Source organism: Myotis daubentonii, chromosome 14, assembly GCF_963259705.1.
Source record: "Myotis daubentonii chromosome 14, mMyoDau2.1, whole genome shotgun sequence".
Lineage (NCBI taxonomy): Eukaryota > Metazoa > Chordata > Mammalia > Chiroptera > Vespertilionidae > Myotis > Myotis daubentonii.
The window spans coordinates 47,150,832-47,170,774 of record NC_081853.1 but is presented as its reverse complement, the minus strand read 5'-3'; the positions used below and the strand labels follow the sequence as shown (position 1 = coordinate 47,170,774).

The window sequence follows — 19,943 nt, the reverse complement described above, 5'->3', positions numbered from 1 at the left end:
ATTATTTCCTGTTTATGAACTTGGGGAGATGGAGGGGGAGGACTAAAGCTGGCAATGCTGGCCGGAGAATTCCCGGTGAATCCTGGGGGTCCCAGTTAGGTGAGACCCCACAAATCCTGAACTTTAATAAGCATATTAAGCCAATGAATAGGAATAAGCACCAATCATCTTAGTAATAACCATTTGTAATGGGGAAGGTTAGTTTGATTGTGGTTAAAACAAAATCTCGCTCTTACTCCAGCCCAGGGGTGAGTGAGATGGGAAGCCACCATTCATGGCCAGGGCCGACCCCCATCCCAGCTCCCATCTGAGCCCGGAGAACTCCCCAGGAACAGGAGACAGGAGGCTTCCAGGGTGCTCGCCACTCCAGCCTGGGCGATCAACATTCCAGGAGGCGGCCATTCCCGCCCTTCAGGAGGAACAAAGAGCCCGGGGAGGAATTCCTGCTGCCCCAAGCCTGGGGGGTGGGGTGGTAGCCAAACAAAACTGGGCAGAAAAAAGTGCCCCCACCCTCACCCCCCTCCACCCCCCCACCCCCACCCCCACACACACACCGGAGCCCTAGGAAGCCAATTCCCTCCAAGTCAGAGGAATGAGGAGGCCAAGGCACATCTCCAGCACAGATATGAAAACCGGACCTTATAAATGTGGTGTGCAATTTGGGGGCTGAGTCCCTAACTGCAATAGAGTAAAGTTCGAGAGAGAGAAATCTCTACAGGACACAAGCCAAACCTCTGAGTGTAATCATTAACTTTATCTTGAGGGTCTTCTTTGTATTCATGCTACGTGCTGGCTCTTACTGTAAAACCAGTGCAAACATTTTACTGTCTTTCCAAACACAGAAAGGTGGGTTTTGTTGGCTTGTTTTTCTTTTCAGCTGCAGCTTCTACATGAGCATAGATTATTTCAGGGAGGTTCCAATCTAAGGTCCCTTTTGCTGGAGACTTGGGCTTTCAAAGGCCTCAGTGAAGAATTTTGGGGACAGGCTGACTCAACGACAACTCAAGGCTGTCTTTTGCTTTGGGGCCGAGGTGCTTCCCAGCGTGATGATGAGGTGACTCCAAGGGTGAAACGCACCCTTCACCGTCCCCAACCAAAGGTTCTCAATGGGGCCCAACAGCTCCCTGGAGCCCGAGTTAACTCCGTAAACACTGGTTGAACGTTTGCTTTGCAGATAAAGTTCTAATCTGCCAATGAGGCCCTTAGCAAAGTGCTTCCCAGTTTTTCAGGCTCCTCAGAGGCTCCCCGGTCTTTCTTCCTGAAGCACCACTAGAGATCCTCTCTCCCCCCATACACGCCCCCCCACCACCCAAACGCTTCGCAACTGGTTCTCACCACGTCCAACCCTTACTCCGTTCCAGCTCAGCAACCCGCTATTTCGTTCAGCAGACCCTGTTCTCACTGGGGGGGCAGAGAACACGAAAAGAGGTGACGTGGGGGAAACGTGGAGAAACCAACTCTGAATCCTGAGAGTGCGGGGCACTGACCCGCCCCCACAGCAAAGCTCAATAATCAACCTTGAGTTCTAACCTGAGGTCTCAACCATTTTGCCCACAGGAAACTGCCTAAAACCTGGGGTAAAGTTCTCAGGCCTGGGGGAGGGAGGTGGGTCACATGTCAACCAGCGATAGGCAGTTCTGAATGACATACACAATGGTTGGTCCGAGGCAAGGAACTCCCCCCCCCCCCAAAGTGGCATTTCCCCCATAAATTTACATTTTCTAAGAAACTTAAAACCAAAATGTCTCTGAAAGAAGAGTCTTCGGAATGGAGGCCACCAAGCTGTCAACTCCAACGGACCCGGCAGGCCAGGGAAGCTATGAATTTTCTCAGAAGTGTTCACCACCAGGGGCCTAGACTCCAAGTAGGCCCCAGGACAAGACAGCTTTAGCTCCCCTAGACTCACACCCCTGGAAGAACACAGGAAGCTGGCGCTCTTGTCACTAGAACTTCAATACTGCAAAACCTTTTTGAGACTTTGAATTTCTTTTCCTTAAAGCATATAATACGGAATCCAAATTAACTTAATACTTTTACGTGTACTTCATTCAGCACAGTACCCAGGGCCCGTAATTCTATTTCCCTTTATCGTGATGCTAGTCCTTTGTGTCCCCAAACACCCGGGAGAGAGCCAGGAGAGAGCCAGGCATACGGCAGATGCTCAATGGGAAGTGTGTTGATTGAACGGAATTCTCTTCCACATTTTCCAAGCAATCCTTGAGGAATTTGCCTCCCAGCAGGCATCTGCTCACTAGAAAACAATGTGCCCTGGCCATTTGCATTGTGGCCCTGGGACAGCAAATGTTTAAGGGGGGGGGGGGGGGGGAACGTGAATCAGGGCCTTCATAACAGAGGCTGAAATGTCTCAGAGGTAAAGATTTTAGGGGGTTTTATAGCTATCCTTGCAGCCGCAAAAACCCACAACACCAGCCATGGCAACTTCCCATCGTTAAAAACTCATTCGCATCCAAAGCCCCACAGTTTCCGCATATCCTCTCAAAATCCAAGACCAGCGTGGTAGGCCAAATTCTCCAGATCAGCACTACAAGGAACTACAGCAAAGGAACCTTCTGGGGTGCTAGAAATGTCGTCTTATTTATGGTGGCAATGGCGCGCACGCTTGTGTGTGTAAATTTGGCAGAACTCAACAAAATATGCACTTACAGTGAGTGTCTGATGGTGCCTAAACTAAACCTCAACACAGATGACGTGTATGTTTGCCATGCAAGGATGTGCCAGATTCATTTACAGCAAGAGTTAAACACCAAATTCTCCTCATCGGTATAATTTGATCTGGCACGTGGCTTTCTAATTTAATCCCATGTATTTATCTGTACCCCCCCTTTTTTGAAGAGGATGAAATTGCCTTTACATCCTAAAAAAGCAACAAAAGGATGTGCCAGATTCATTCTTTAAGTAACAAAGCAAAATGAAGAACTACAGCTGCAGTATACAAATAGATTTCAAAACTTTATCATCACCAGTGTGTTCACGATTAAATGATAGTCATAAAACTAATGTGGCATGGGAAATATGACCAATCATACAGTCCAGACTATTAACAGTAGTTACATCCAGGGAATGAACTTTTAGCAAGTTACATATTTTTTTAGCTACTTAGCATTTGACTGTGGTACAAGGACTATATTTCTCTTGAAATTTAAAAATCCAATGAAGATAAAAATTGAGGGGGAAAAAGGCAGCTATATATATATATAGGAGAGCAGGTCTGTATGGTCCTGCCCAGGAATTGGTATACAGCAGGCAACAGTGCAACATGCTGAAGGATGGGCTGGTGTGGAACAGGCCTAGCCCGAGACCAGCCGCGGGTCAAACTATGGCCTGCGGGCCGGATCTGGCCCGTTTTAAATGAATAAAACTAAAAAAAAAAAAAAAAAAAAAAGACCATACCCTTTTATGTAATGATGTTTACTTTGAATTTATATTAGTTCACACAAACACTCCATCCATGCTTTTGTTCCGGCCCTCCGGTCCAGTTTAAGAACCCATTGTGGCCCTCGAGTCAAAAAGTTTGCCCACCCCTGCCCTAGACCAATCAATGTAAGCATCGCCGCTGATCTGTTGTGAATAACTGGACATCTGCAGAGAATCTATTTCCTTAACAGCTACCAAGTTATCGAGTTTTGGGTGTTTTTTTTTCCCAGAGATCACTGGTATATGTCCATAAAACAATATGCATTCAACTGTATGCCAGTTGACACCCACAGGGTAAAGGCCTTAATACACCCACTCCTCACCCCCAGCCATCAGCTATATTCAGAACTGTTTCCCAGAAATGTGAGGTTCAGAGAAAAAGGGGAAATGAGACCATTCACTAGCAGTTAGGGCATTAGGTTGACCATTTGCTCTAAATAAAATTAGACACAGCTTCATATGATACACCAAGTATAGATTCTAAAGTGGGATTAAAGAGTTAAGATATAGAGAAAATAAATGATGATCAGGAGGGACAGAGAGAGAGAGAGAGAGAGAGAGAGAGAGAGAGAGAGAGAGAGAGAGAGAGAACACTCATGGACATGGACAAGAGTGTGGTGATTTGGGGAGGAGGCTGGGCGGACGGGGATGGGTGGAAGTGATAGAGGACATAGAGGGGATAAACAGTGATGGAAAAGTAAAATAATTTTTTTAAAAATGATCACCGACCACACTGAAATTTGGAATGTTGACTGAGTTAAACGAAATTGAGGCAAGCCACAGACTCAGAGAAATCCTTTGCAACAGACAGCTAGTTCTTAGTATTGTATTTATCCTCCAAAAAAAATTTTTTTTAAACCCAGGAGAGAGAGGCCCAGGAACCAAGGCAATCCAGGGAGGAAACCCCAAATGGCCAATAAACATATGAAAGGACGCCCACCTAGCCACAATCACGGAAATGCAAAAGTAAAACAACAGGACGGAGCCATTTGAGCCATTTTTCTCGTTTAAATTGATGGCAGCAAGGATGGGTGGGGTGGGAGGAAATGTGGCTGGTAGGAGGCAAGCTCTCAGGAGCAAAATTAACATTTCAAATGCATCTCTCCAGCTTCCGAGCAATTCCCTGGCTGGGGGTGGAGAGGGATCTTCCCTCTAGAAGTAACAGGGACAAGTATTAGACCTGAAGGATGATGGCAGTAGCCAAATGAGAAAATCCAAATGAGGGAACAGCTAAATAAATTCCACAGCATGAACGCCAAGTTGGGAGCAGTAATGACCAGCAAATCAGTACAGGGAAACGTCCACGTTTGTAAGACTCTATTTCTTATAGACCAGTGTCATCCCAATAAACCTAATTTTTAAAGAAGAGGTCACCGAAAGAATTTTTTAAATTACGTGTGTGTGTGTGTGTGTGTGTGTGTGTGTGTGTGTGTGTGTGATTGTTAAGGTTTAAAAGAAAATACACAAACCCAGATCATGTAATTAGTTTTGCTTGTTTTGGTTTTTTTTAGGATCATATAATTTGGAAAGAAGTAGGGCTGAGGATACATATCAATTTTTTTTTTACAGGTAAATCCAAAGATATATTTATGTATTGTATCATTATAGAAGGATTAGAGCTAACTGGTCAGGTTACCCTGAGAAAAATCTCATTTTTGCCATTCTCCCAGCAACTACAAGCTGAGGATGGTGGAGGAAGAAATGAAAGGCCAAATAAATATAGTCACAAGCACATACATATTCAGAAAAAAACTCAACCCACATTCAGAAAAAAATTCAACCCAAAATGACAAGGGCTGTGAAGTCAAACAAAATGTCAGTTTAAAAAATCTTAAATGCTGTTAAAAGAACACAAATTTAAAACAAAAACTGTTACCTCGTCTCCCCCTCCCCCCCCCTTTTAACCTCTGTCCGTGTTTGCAAACCTTCTATAGTTTTTATTAAGCACTCATTCATTTGGTTCCTTTTTGTTGTTGTTCCCTGTGGGCAAACCTGTCTACCTTTAGCACCAAGAGGGGGTGAGAACCCTCACACGGTGGTGACAGCATTCGTAAGTGCTGCCCGCAAAAAAGTCAAGGAACTTCAGGTCCTGGCAGGCAGGACAGGGACCTACCTCCAAGTTAGTTTTTAGCCCACCTCCTCATCTGCATAATTTGATCTTACACATGGCTCTCTAATTTTATTCCCATTTATTTACCTGATCCTGCCCACCCCCCCCCACCCCCCCCCCCTTTTTTTTTTGGTGGAGAAGTAGAAAATTGGTTTTGCATCCTAGAAAGCAAACAAAAGGAACTTGGGGGGGAAAAACTTTATGGGGCTGGAAAACATAGGCACTGATGAACTAGGCAGACTGTCATAAAATGCAGACAAATTCTGCGCTCAGTTGTACAGCAGATGCTAAACAGTCAACAGAGGGAAAAAACACTCTAATATGCTGAAAACCAAATGTGAACACCGGCCCTCCTTTTGAAAAAGCGAAATGTTTGTTCTCAGAGTTATTCTGCATTAGAGGCATAACTTTCAGTCCGAGATGCCCAAATATAGGTAGGTGCCTCTCTTTGCATGTATTTGCATGCTATTAACGTTTGTGCATAATGAACAATCAACACAAATTTAGTTACCAATAACAGTAAAGAAAGATGCTACAGATGAGAAGCAGGTAATCACGTCAGTTTTTAGACACTGAGGCACATCTGTTTACTGCACAATAAACTTAAGGACGAAAAAGGTTTTAAAAAAACTGGTAGCTGTTGTGGCAAGTCACAAAGGTTGTCCAGAAGTAACCATTATGTTACCTCTTGCCTAGGAGAGGATTTTTGCTACCCTTCATAAACTGTTTGCCATTTGTCACCATAAATAAGCCCTAACACAAAACCCTTTTCTTCCTGAACTAACCTTCTCTATCCACACTAATCTTTGCCAAGATTCCCTCAAAACTCCAGATAACTGGGTTGGTCCATAGCTAGCCAGAGCCCATGTGATATTTTTTAAAAATCTAATTAAATCGGTGAAATAAAATTTCCTCTTCGAATATCCCTCTAAATCCCTGAAAGCGATGATAAAACTAACAACCGAAACCAAAGGAGATATAACAAACCAAGGGGAATCAATCTCTCTGGAAGATTATTAAAACAAAAGAGTGGGACTAGCAGGTGCTTCCACCCACCGCCTGCAGCACAGGCCCCCACGTCAATTCCTTCGTTTTAAATTTCTTCACTTACATTTATACACGGGGCACATGGCAAATTTTCATCAGGAAATACTTCATTTGATTTTCAAACGAAAAAGTCAGCCCTAGGCTGACTAATGCTGACTAATGAGAATGTTACCTACCAACGAGACGGATGAGGAAACTGAGGCTCAAAGTGACACAGTGTTTGTGTTGGGTCAAAACAGGGACTCCAGCATGAGTCACTGACCACCACTGCACAAGGCACCGCACGCATTCCGGGCATTAAAACAGACATTCACAGTCGCCAAAAAAAACCAACAACAACACAACAACAGGAAACTCCAGTGCCCCTCAACTGGGGGATGTGTTAACTTTGGTACATTCACACAATGGAAAACTACTCGGCAATAAAAAGGGGGGAACTACTGATAGGCCAACAGGGATGACTCTTGAATGCATTATGGCAACTGAAAAAAAAAACCACACACACACACCCCAACTACAAAGACCTGAGCACCGTTTGGGTCCAGGCTATGACAGTCTAGAAAGGACAAAACTGTAGTAAGAGGTGGCTGTCTGAGGCTGGGGTGGGGCGGGGTGGGGTGGGCGTTGGGGAGGGGGTGGGGGGTGACGGAACCGTTCCTCCACATTTTGACTGTCCTAATTATGCCTTGTGAACTCTTGTTAAAATGTGCATAACTGTACCCTGAACAAAGGTGACTATACCTCCATAAACAAAAACAAATTAGAAAAAAAAAACCGCCCAACCAGCAGGCGCGGGCCTTCCCTCTGAACCGCAGGCAGGACAAAGCTTGGTGGGGTGGGGGAAGGGCGGCTGGCCACCTAAAGGCTGAGAGGGAGGGGGAGCTGCTTCCTACGGCCGGTTCCCAGCCTCCCCAGCTCACTCCCAAGATTATAGCCATAAAGTGCTGGCTGGGGGAGATACCCATGGTCGTCCACGGGCAGCCCTGCATAGATGTCCCCTCCGGGGCCAGAACCAAATCAAGCCATTAGGGAAGACAGGGACCTCAACCCCACACCGGTTATGAGAAAAGGGAGTTGGGGCTATTTTGCCTGCTCCTGTATTCCCAGTGCCTCCTACTTTAACCAAATCGGTTTCCATAGAAATTCAAGGCCTGTTTTCATTGAAATTACAATGTCCGGCATTCATTTCATCTTTCCTGAAACTGTGTGATTAGGTGAGCAAGTACAACACGCAGAAACAGCAATCTCTCTTGGTAAGCACACAGCTCCACGGGGGAGGGCGGGGTGCCGGGAGAGGGGTGGCAGAGGCCTGCCGCAGCCTGGGTTAGTAGAGCCTGACCATTGATAGAAACAGTTGGCAGTGCTGTTTCTAGTAACTTGGGACCCATTCTGGTTCTCATCCGTCTGAGGTCGCCCCCATATTTTCGTGAAAAGTTTCAAGGGAATCAAGCCAGGTCGCACTGGCAGGAGGCGCAGTGGCCCAAATGGGATACCATCTTCCCCAGCCACGCTGCTCCCCGAGTTATCGCTCAGCCTCAAACCCATCCTCCTCCGGCCCCCTCCCTCTGTGACTCGGGGAGGGGGAACGGAGACTGGCAAAGCACACCTCTGCATGGCCAGCGGGGTCACAGTTACTCAGCCAACAGGGGATGCTAAGGGAGAAAAGATTTTGGTTTTTCTCCGCTGCTTCCTGGGTCACACCCGGTCAAGACTTCTTTATCCCAGCAGCACTCAGGTCATTTCAGTGGAGGAACCAGCTTTCTCGTCCTGCCTCCCCACCCCCACCCCGAGGGGGCCAGGCCCACAGGAACCCTCTTAAGTATTAATAACCCCAACCTCTTCCCTTTTGATCCCCCAACCCCGGGATGGCAGCTGCTTCCCACAGTTGCTACTTCCCAGATACTCGAGCGTTCTTGTAACAGTCAACAATTCTTTACATTAAATTACCTATTAAAGAAATAAATGTGGCTGTGGCTCTGGCTCCTGCCGGGCACACCAATTATTTCCTCTACCTATCAGTAATCCCTCCCACCCCCCTAGGAGCGGGGTAAGAGGAGGTGACCCTAACACCCTCCTGAGGGATGTTGAAAGGATTAGGAAAAATAAGGTCAGAGATGGACCCTCCACTCCAGGCTCCTGGAAACCACTCTGCCTTATCAACACACCTTTGCCCTAAATTCCGCAATTCTCCAAGAAACCCCTCTTCTTTCAGCCCAAACTCATCTTCCCCTCAGAACTTCTGTTCCCTGAGCTTTAGGGAACTGCTTTCATCTGATCATTTTTAAAAGACACATAAAGCAGCCTCGCAGAGAAGGTGAGAACCCTCCCTCTCCATTCACCTCTCCCTTCCAGTTGTCTTCTCACACAGACAGGCCACAAGCCCAGGTAGGGGACAGGCTGCAGGCTGCCCTCATACATCTGTACCCGGGAGCACAATTCTTGGCGGCTAACGCTCGACTATCTGATGACACATCTTAATGCATCGAGAGTCTTCTTATCAGCAATGAGGAACGGCCCAAATTATTTTGTGACATCAAATAAGGCTTGGCCATCCACCAGGAAATATTTAACCAAGCTAAGCAGCGTATTTAATTTCATGAAAAAGAAATTTTACCAGGAAAAGTTGAAGCCGAAACTTTTTCCAGGATATTTACACAATTTATGTGCATCTGCTGTATGATTAAAATTCGATTCTACCTCCTGCAAAGCACCTCCATGTAAATCATTACAGCTCTCCCCACGGATAGGTCTCTACTATGAAACCATTCCTAGGGCTCCCATCGAAAAGGTCAGAGATGCCGAAACCGGTTTGGCTCAGTGGATAGAGCATCAGCCTGCGGACTCAAGGGTCCCAGGTTCGATTCCGGTCAAGGGCATGTACCTTGGTTGCGGGCACATCCCCAGTAGGAGATGTGCAGGAGGCGGCTGATCGATGTTTCTCTCTCATCGATGTTTCTAACTCTCTAATCCTCTCCCTTCCTCTCTATAAAAATATCAATAAAATATATTAAAAAAAAGAAAGAAAGAAAGAAAAGAAAAGGTCAGAGATCAAGAGGTTAAATGACTTGTCCAAGGTCACACAGCCACTTCAGGACAACGATGGGCCTTAAATCCAGGTCTTTTTAGTCTAAAGCTCATGCTCTTCTCTTTTCTACTGAGAAGCTACAAGCATTTTTCAATTTTCTGTGTCCCCTTCTCATCCCCAAAATTTCCCCTTTCCATCTAATAAATGTGAAAGGTCCAACTTTCAAAACCTAGTATTTTCAAGGGCATTCCATTTTTGGCTTGAAAAACTAAGAAGTCTCCTTTGTTCCTGGCAAAAGGAATAAAATGGCAGCAATATGAGCATCTTCTGAAGGTCAAACCCAATTTGCATCAATCACCACTGAAAATCCGGCAAAATATTTCTGGAACTAGTCCTTAAATCCACTAACATCAGCAGAGGCCAGATCTAAGAGCCCATACCCATTAATGCCAAAGTGCTTGCTTTGAAGTGTTGAGGCCAGGGTCTTGGGGTGGGGGAGGCAGGAGGTGGCCTCCAGAATAGAACATGCCTATTATAAATTGCTTGGTAGAAGAAGCATCCTTCACACTCTGATACTGCAGAGATCTCTTTTGAGACTTAGTTGTAATTTCAAGAGGATAATTAAGACTCCAGACCTCTTCCCTTGCAAAACTATTGTTCTGATAATCACTTCACACATTAAGTTAATTTTGGAATGAGACGCATAGTAGTGACTGTCACACTCGTTTTTTGCCCAAGGTCATGGCCCATTATGGGTGATATTTAACTTTCTACTTAACAACTTGGAAAAGATCAAAAATTAAGAAAATAAAACACAAGACGCTAAAAAATCGTCAAGCAATAAATTTAATCTTAAATAGCCGATGTTCAAGGACGAGTTTCAATAACATACTAGTCACCTTGACAAATATCATGAGTAAAGAGCAATGTGAAGAGTCTGACCTCCATCCCTGGCTTGCGGAGTAGCAGTTTTTTTCTGCGGTGATTTAAGCCTTTCCTGTAATAATGTGTAATAATGTGTTTCCTCTTCAAATGCCACCCCCAAACACACACACACACACACACACACACACACACACACACACACCTGATAATACCGTGAGATTAAAGCTTATACAATATTTCAGTCCCTGAAATCAGACTGTTCCCTTCAGCAAGTTGATCTGTTTCCTTGATATGTTAGTTTTGGGAGGCGAAAAAAATATCATGGCTTCAAAGATTAATGGTGCTCAAACACATCATATGTAAAATATAAACTGGCCTTCCCTCTGAAAAAGAAAAAAAAAAAGCTCAAGGCACTGACTGGCACAGCCTCTAAATACACTTGCACCCAACTTTTCTCGTCAGTTTGCGGAGCCTTATAACCCTCAAATGTTCTAAACCAAAAGTTACTCCCAGTTTTTCTAAAGTGAAACGAGGTTCATGCATTTTTCTCCAGTACACCTTGTACCACCTGAAAGAACTACTTATCTTTTCATTTAAGATCAGAGGCGGGGCGCCCGGTGGGCTGTATAAGGCCACAAAGTTATTTGGTCAGGCCCTGCCAAGGCATGAGGGGTGAGTTATTTAAATGTTTGACCAAATACAGCTGGCTAATTTTTACCAGTAAGTTGATAATTTTGAATGGCCCTCGTGGTATAGATACCCAAATGGCCCTTGGCAGAAAAAAGGTTCCCAGCCTGATTTAGATAATGGTAAACTGATAACAGCACAGCTCAGCCATAATTTCGACCACTGAAAATTAGTTTTCTTCTACAACACTCCCTTTTGAGGGAAAGAGAAGGGGAGAAGGAGGGTGGGTAGGGTCTGCTTCCAGTCCCTAACATGTAGCTGAGTAATAAAACTAGTATGAATGTTTACAATTGCCTTCTATTGTGGGGCACCGCTGTGACGTGTTACTGCTGATCTGCAGCCATTTTACAAGTGAGAAAACTGAGGCAGAGCAAGAATGCAACCTAGAATCACACTGTCTGAGTTGCTCGAGGAAAGCTAGATAGACACCTTGAATAAGAAAGGTCACAAAAACCTTTTTCCAACCACTACTAAAACTTTCTTTACCTTTTCTGCTAACACTTACCCACACATTTGTGTGTCTTCAGTACAAGCCTATAGGGATGATCCCAAGTGAGAGAGAAATCGCTCCCTCTGATACTGATCTCAAAGAGACAGAGGGCACAGACCAAAATTTACAGACCTGGTCCGAACGCGTCGTAATTATGCCTGCAGATGCCAGTTATACCCAATTCTCATTTTTAAAACACCTGTGCTGAAGTAGTCATATCCGACCCATGTTTAGCGACAAAATCTAAGTGCAGGGGTTTTTTTCATATAATAGAATTTTTATAATTACCCCAATTAATCAGAATATGAAAGACATTCCCCAAGCCCACTGACATTTCAAGAACTGCAAATGGTTAAGGCTAGAAGGAAACGGCTGGCCAGGCTTTCCAGAAGTAACAACTAAAGGATACAGCTGTTGACACATGTTAGGAAGGCACAGGGGTTCCTCTCTCATTCCCAGGGGTTCCTCACCAGCTCAGGCTCCAAAGCCCACTCAGGGGCCTCAAAATTCACAGGGTGGCCAAGCTATGAGGGGATGCCCTCAGTCCTACTAACCTTGACTCACTTAATTCTCTTTTGTGTATCCTGCTCTGCTTCATTCCAAGTCCATTTATGTGGACAGCATGTGCTGTTCTGCAGGAGCCTGTCCAGGTAAATATTCACAATTGAAAATTATCCTCATATTCTTAACCAAGTCTCCCCTTCCAAAAACTGGCAACTTCAATATGCTGAAAGCAGTAACTTTATCACTAAAAATGACCACTTCCTTAGGGTGTTGTACCTAGTGATTATTAAACTGGGAACATTATACAGATTAACAAAAAACTCACTTGGTGGGAACTGATGCTCAGGTAAGGGTCTGCGATTAATTTTTTAAAAAATTCTACATTAAGGAGGACAAAACAAAATACTGACTTGATAACTTCAGATTAAATATGGATTTCACGCCCTAACTGATTTGGCTCAGTGGATAGAGCCTTGGCCTTCGGACTGGAGGGTCCCGGGTTCGATTCTGGTCAAGGGCACGTATCTGGGTTGCAGGCTTGATCTCCAGCCCTGGTAAGGGAGCAGCAGGAGGCAACCAGTTGATGTGTCTCTCCTTGATGTATGTTTCTCTCTCTCTCTCTCTCTCTCCCCCCCCCCTTCAATTCTCTCTAAAACTCGATGGGAAAATATCTTTGGGTGAGGATTAACAACAAAAAATAATAAGTATGGATTTCCCATAATAGGATTTGAGTGGGAGATGAGACCCAGGAGGAGCTGGCGTCTTCCCCCATTTCATTTCAGCCTACCTTCAACGCCCATTGCAAGCACACTAAACAGGAGGGCAGCTGGAGATGGCAGCTGAAGCGGGAAGGAATTACACTGGAATAAGGTTTACATCAAATAGTTCCAAATGTAAACTGCTCAGCCCCCACCCCTCCCAATTTTTCTGTTAAGTCAGAGTCTTGTCAGTCAAAACAGTCAATCTGCTTTCAGTCAACTCCGCTTGTAAGTAGAGACAAAACCTCAAAGGGAGAAGAATAATTTAGTAGTGAACAAGCATGAGGTCGCATCAACTTAAGAGGAAAGATGGATCAAGCTTCCTCTTGCAAGTCACAGTGCTTGAAAGGTCAAGAGAAGGGGGAACCGAGTGGACTGCAATGGGTGGTTTCTTGCTTGCTCCCTTTAGGCAACTGTAATTCCTTATCAATCTTCCCCTTGCTCTTCCAAAATAACAGAGATGGCAAAAACAGCCTTTCGTGAGCCAAGCCTTTAACTCTTTGTCCGTGTTATGGGCTATGGGCGAGTGGAGAGGGAACACTACACTTTGAAAACCGCCTGCAATGGTAGAATTCATCTCAACCTTTTGCTTAAAAGTGTCATGAAGAATGACACCAAAGTGGTCCTTTATTCACTAAGAATAATACATCTAAAAAAAATCTGGCCTTGTGTGAGTAACTGGATGGAGAAATGGTAAGATAGTAAGCAAACCATGTGACTTTTAAGTTAGCACCAGAGAAATAAAATTTGGAGAGGATAAATTTTAACCACTTTGCCTAAATTCATAGCTTTCTTCCAAAAGCTAACTCCCTATATAGGCCAAGTTTTAAAAATTCAAATAAAAAGTGAAACAGCTACGCTCCAAAATTTTACATAGGAAGAGAAAGTTGCTTCCGTTGTTTTAAGTAGTGCTTTAAGAAACTATACATTTTAAATGCTGATTTCAGTGTCCTGAAATTTATAAATAGCTAAAATGGGAGGAAGAACTCTGGTGGAAAAAGGAAATTTTACTCAATCCGCAAACACTTTCCAGACTTCTTTGTTCCACGTACAACTACTTAACTTGAACGCATCTAAATCCTAAACAGCATATAGTAATATCAAATGAAGAACTGAAGTCTGGGAGAAAGTGCCTGTTCTGTTTTCTTCCTAAAGTCATCTTCATGGTTTCCAAAATATATATTATTATTCCTAGCACTGGAAATAAAAATCCTGCAGACCCAAAGGAAGTCTATGCAACCTGAAAACCAATGTAGTTTACTCTGTGAGAGGGAAAAATCACAAAAGGTTCCCCAAGGCAGTGCTGATGCCACCGGTAATCTCTCTCAGGTATTACCGGCACACTTCATGGCTCGGGGTTATACCTGCCTGCAAGGCAGCCTCCCCAGCGAAGGTTTGCCAAATCCAGCAAGGCCCACTTTGATAAGATCATTCCCTATGCACTTAATTGAACTACAGGGGCACATTCCCCAGCTCAAACGTTGACTTTTTAAAAGCCCACAAACAGAATGCCTTCAAGGATAAGAAATTAAGAAATCAATAGCATTTCTCTTCCATATATTTTCACCGAGCATCTTCTTCACTCCACAGGCTTCCCCACCTACAAACCTGCTGAATGCAATTCAAAGCGGCAACCTCCAATTTATTTCCAAGTTATGAAAAGTTTGGTGTCCTGGCAAATGGGTCAGATGTATGCATTAAGCAGACATGTCCACCTAATTCCTATACATGCAGCAGGTCAAAAATGTGGGGCAGAAATACTAGAATTCGCACTTACATTGACTTTTTCTCTTGTTCTCACACAAAGTCTTTTGGTATAGGTTTTGTAAGTTACACAGCTGACACATAATTTAAAGACAACACTGGGTATGCGTGCCTGAAAAAGCTTAGGCACTGTGAATACACAACCAAAAAAGACGTATATTTGAGGGCATGCGAGAGGGGTTGGGGGGTAATGTGGGGATAAGGACACATATGTAATAACTTTAAATCAATAAAGAAATTTTAAAAATACGTATATTGGTGCCAACACTGGTATAATCCGCACTTCACAGTGACTTATTCCAAATAAGACACAAAACAAGAATTTATTCCACATGCAATTACTTTAGGCAGCAAACCTGCCTTCCTCAAAGGGGTTTGAGGCTGATTTTCAAAGTGGTTTCCCAGGGAAAGATAGTCCTCAAGTCTAAATCATTCAATATCCAGGGTCTTATCTGATTAGAATTCTAAAACTTGTATCTTTCCAAGTTGTTGTGTTTTTTTAACCCAAGGAGGGGACTGGATATTAGGTGGGTAAACATCTGCACCCCATTTTCCATCCAGGGGACTCAGGAAAACCCCACACTTGGCCTGCCTAACTGGAAGCAACATTGCCATCTTTGATGAGATGGGCTAAAATGTTTACCTTGGCTAAGATGCAAGCGTGTCACCCCGGCCTTGTCATCGTAGTCCCCCACCACACACACACACACACACACACACACACACACACACACACACACCGCTAGTGACAGGGCCTTCCTAGAAACCGGAACACATTTAGACCACATTCAGTTTCCCACCATTTACACAGTCCTGACACCCGGCCCTTTAACACACAACACACACACCCTGGTCCCCCTAGATTTTTGCTCCAGTGTCGCCTCCAAGTCAGCAAAGGGCTCGCATCCTAAGTGCCAATAATACAGCTTTAAAGGGCAACTGGGGAGTGGCTGGAGCAGGGCGATCAAGGCGCTCAAGTCCCACTTAACTCCCTGCCACTCTTCTCCCCCACCCCAAACACGTGTGAACCCTTGCAGACCCTTTTTCTCGGGTGTCCGCGGGGTGAGGAGCGGCCACAGGGCCAGCAGCGTCACCAGAGCTGAGGTGGGTTGGGGGCTCCAGGATGGCGGAGGCACAGGCCCACAGCCCACAGCCAGGCTACCCTGGGGGCCTCTTTGGGAACTCGGCCCAGTTCCAGGCCTGGATGTCCGCGGGGCCACAGGGCCCGCAGGCCTTCCGCCTTTTGGACTGACCATCGAGACATACAACTAGGAGAAAACCCAAACTCTTATTTTTTTTTTTTTTGAGCCAAATACCTGGGAGCAAGCAATTCTTACAACTTTGTTGGGAACCCCAACTCCCTCCCCTGTTAGATTTTAAAGTTATTTTGAATCAAGCGCTCAAAACAACACTTGGCCAATCCAGAAGAGCCCTTGCGCTGGGGGAGGGGGGTGCTTGAGAAAAGCCTCCCACACCCGTGAGGGGCCAACTGTCGGAGGTACCCTCCCTAAAATTAAAGGACAAAAGCCAGGCGTCAACCCTCCTTCCCAAGGTCAGGTGGCATCAGTCACCATAAGGCAAGAGCACCCTGAATTATTTAATGGAGCCTGTTGTCACAGGAGGCAACTCAGCAAAGCAGCACATTTTAAAAATCAAGGTAGAGTGTGCATACAGTCAAATACCTGGGGTTTGGGTGTTCAGTCCTTCACCATCAATTAGAGGACAGCCATCCTCCAAGAGTGCCCCCATGCTCTCTGCCAGTCAACAAGCATGACTTTTCAATGGAACAATATTTTAAAACTGTTACCCATCACTTCCTTAGAAGGAAAGGAAAAATTTAGGCCATGGGCGGGACCCCTTATAAGAACATGGTGTCACTTTACTCCTCCATTCACAGCACTGGTTTGTCATCATTAAACTCAAATTTCCTAGCATTCTAAATCCAGGAAAAAAAAGGTCTAACAATTAATGTCCAATTTTTTGGTAATGAAAAATGGAAAAGTGGGAGGTTGATTTTGCTCAAAACTGCAAAGTTTCATGTTTTTAAAGGGACCTTTAGTTTAACAATGCAGTATATCTTAACACTTCTGCCAAACCATTTTAACCTAGTGTAGGGCACATGTTAAACAGTGAATTTCCAGGGCATCCAGGTACCTTCCAGGGTGGGGGGAGCGTCACTTCGAATTTTACACTCCCCCATCCCATCTGAATGGTTTTATAATTTAAAAAGTGCATAAACCTTTTACAAGCCTGGTGACACTAAGCATCCACTGTTTTAGCCCAAATAAATCGAATGTGGATCTTTAACTGGGAATATAAATAAAACCTGACATTTAAAATCAACTGCTGGGAAGGAGGGTCCAATCAACAGGCATCCCAGGAGGAAAATACGGTGGATTCAAGTTGCCCTCTTCCCTGAACACTTCCCCGGACCCCCAGTTCACCCTAATCTCCACACCTTTCCATTCCTGAGATTCGGATTGATATTTAGCTCAACCATTTTTCTGAAAGTGAGGCAAGAACATACTGGAAACATTCACCCGTGAATGTGTAGAAAACTTTAAAGGTGAGTCCCTTCAAAGCTTAAAAACAAAGGGCAAGAATAACTGTTCCCCAGCTTCAAACCTAGAAGAAAACCTTTAATAAAGGGAGGCACCCAGAACAAGTAGATTAGAATTTCAACTTTTTCCCACTAGGAGAAGCCGGCTTAAGGACATCAGGCAAATAGCTCCGCCTTCCTCCCCAAATAACAGGTTAGGAGAGGAAAAGGCTGCGCTTTGCAAGCCTCTGCCCAGCTCGGTACCAGCACGCCCACTCCAACTCGCAGGCAGCAACCCCCACTGCGATTTTTAAGCCTTTGCTGTCTCCTGCTCTACGTAGGTCCACGGCAAAGACTTTAGCAAGTACACACAGCGTAAGTTACCGACCATCTTTACAGAGCCTGCTGCTCAACGCTTTCGGCCCTTTGCTCTAATGGTTCGGGGGAGTGGACGGTGTCACACGATGTGAAAAATATGCAATAAGGCTTTCATTTAACAGCCAAAACAGAGAAATGCAGCCCAAAGACAGCAGTGCAGCCCTCGGACGTTGCGAACCCCCAGGTTCGAGCCGCGTGCAGCTAGGTCCGTTTTTGTGTGTGTGTGTTTTCCCCAAGAGGAGTCGAGCCCCCCTCAATCCGGTTCCAGTAGGAATCAAAGCTGGATCGGCCCAAGGGACTTCCAGCTGGGAGAGGGCAATGGGGACAGTCCCCCAATTCTGCTTTTCTAGGCGCAAACCTGGGCCGACGAGCTAAGGGCATGAGGGCAGGTTCAGGCACCAGGACACGTTTTCTCCAGTGCGGGGAAAACAACAGCGGGGAAGAGAGGCGCTTTCGACCCGGGCCCCTCGGTCCTCAAAGATCCAGATGCTCTCAGATACAGCGCAAGGAGAGGGCTGCCACCGTGTCCCAACAAAAAACAGAGACCTCCCTCAGAAACGAGCACGTGGAAACCAGGTCTACACAGGCACACTCACTCTTCACCCACACAGCCATCTCCTCCTGGCTCATGCCCTACTTAAAAGCAACCATCTATGAATTTTACGAAAAAGGAGCAAAGAAGCTAAAAGAGAGCCCTCGGCACGTTGGGAGGCCTCTAGGAGTGCCCGCACAAGGAAACCACATCTCCGCGGACACACAGCACATGCTCTGCCATCTCGGGTCTTACTTAAAACAATAGCACGCACGCCTTGTCAAACAAATAAGGAAATCAAATCCATAAAAAGAAGGGGGGGGGTGTCCTCGGGAACGGGGGCGGCGGAAACCCTCGCACTAGGAAACCAGGTCTACACTGACACTCACCTCTCTCTTCCCTGCCTCGTTAGAGAAAACGGTTGCCACGTTTTGTCACACGGGAAATTAGAGGAAAAGGGATAACTCCACATGTGGGGATCCACGTTTTCGGACACACACATAGCCCTACTGCTATGTAGCGAGGACCGCCATGTAGCCAAAGGGAAAACAAGACATCCCGAAAGGAGAAGACACCCCCCACCCAACGACTCACCGCTGTGGGACCGTCCCGCGCGCGGCCTCCCCGATGGAAACACACACACGCCGCACCCGCGCCCTGGGGAAGCCCCCTCGGAATTCGCCATGCACTCACCTCGTCGTCGTGGTGCTGGCAGAAGCCGAGGCGCTCGGGGAAGACCGAGATGATGGAGAAGGGCGGGCCGGTGAAGGGCGCCCCGAGCCCGAGCTGCTGCGCGGCGGCGGCGGCGGCGGCGGGCCCCGGCGGGCCGCGCTCGATGTAGTGGTCCTTGGTGAGGCGCACGCGCTGGTGCGCTCGGACGCAGTTGTCGCACAGGTGCTCCTGGCAGTCGAGGCAGCGGGACGAGGCGGCGTTGCCCTCGTCACAGGAGCTGCAGCCGTGAGGCCGGCGCAGCAACAGCGCCGACGGAGAAGCGGCGGGTCCTCCCGGCGCGGAGCGGGGAGGCGCGGGCGGCGGCGGAGGCGCCTGCGGGAGCGCCGGGGCCGAGGCGGACGCGCGCGGGTGCGCGTGGTGCGCGTGGTGCCGGTGGTTGCTGTGGCCGCCCGCACCCGCCGGGGTGCCGGCGCGCCCGTTCTTGGGCGGCGGCTCGTCGGCCGTGGCCACCACGGCGTCGAGCAGGTTGCTGAGCAGGAAGGCGGACGAGGGTAGCGCGTCCATGCCCGTCGCCTCGGCCAGCACGACTTTCTGGTCGCAGACAGGGCAAAGCAGTTTGAGTGACTCTCCCGGCGCGCCGCCGCCGGCCGTAGGCAGCCGGTGCGCCTCGAGGCACGGGCGGCAGAAGGCGTGCAGGCAGGGCAGGACGTGCAGGCGGCGCGCCGCGGCCCCGGGGGCCCCGCCGCCGCCCCCCGACGACGTGGACGTCTGCGAGGACGACGACGACGCAGACGAGTTGGAGGAGAGCGGCGCTGGCGAGCCGCACATCTCCTTGCACAGCAGGCAGATCTGGAAGTCGGTCTCAGGGAACGAAGCCATTTGCAACCAGGCCCGGAGGAGGGAGGAGACCAGAGAGGAAGAGGAGGAGAGGAGAGCGCCGACGAGGTGGGTGGGGAGCCGCCGACTCACTCAGAAAAATGCATCGATTAGGTCTGCAATCCAGGAGCCCGCACCAGAGCGGCGCGGCCCTCTTGGCCTCGCCGCGTCCGGCCCGCGCGCTGCCACTCCCGACGCTGCGGGCATTAAATGCCACTATCCAGAGGCTACAGATTCTCCC

The 19,943-nt window shown here is 47.0% G+C and overlaps 1 protein-coding gene across 1 annotated transcript in view; it reads right to left on the bottom strand.

Moving 5' to 3' along the window:
- TRIM71 (tripartite motif containing 71) overlaps positions 1 to 19,705 on the bottom strand; it is a 61,234-nt gene extending 41,529 nt beyond the window's left edge. The window contains exon 1 of the mRNA XM_059663674.1: positions 18,848 to 19,705. Coding sequence (XP_059519657.1) covers positions 18,848 to 19,705 — 858 coding nt within the window. The remainder of the gene's footprint in view (positions 1 to 18,847) is intronic.
- Between the last annotated feature and the right edge of the window lie 238 nt (positions 19,706 to 19,943).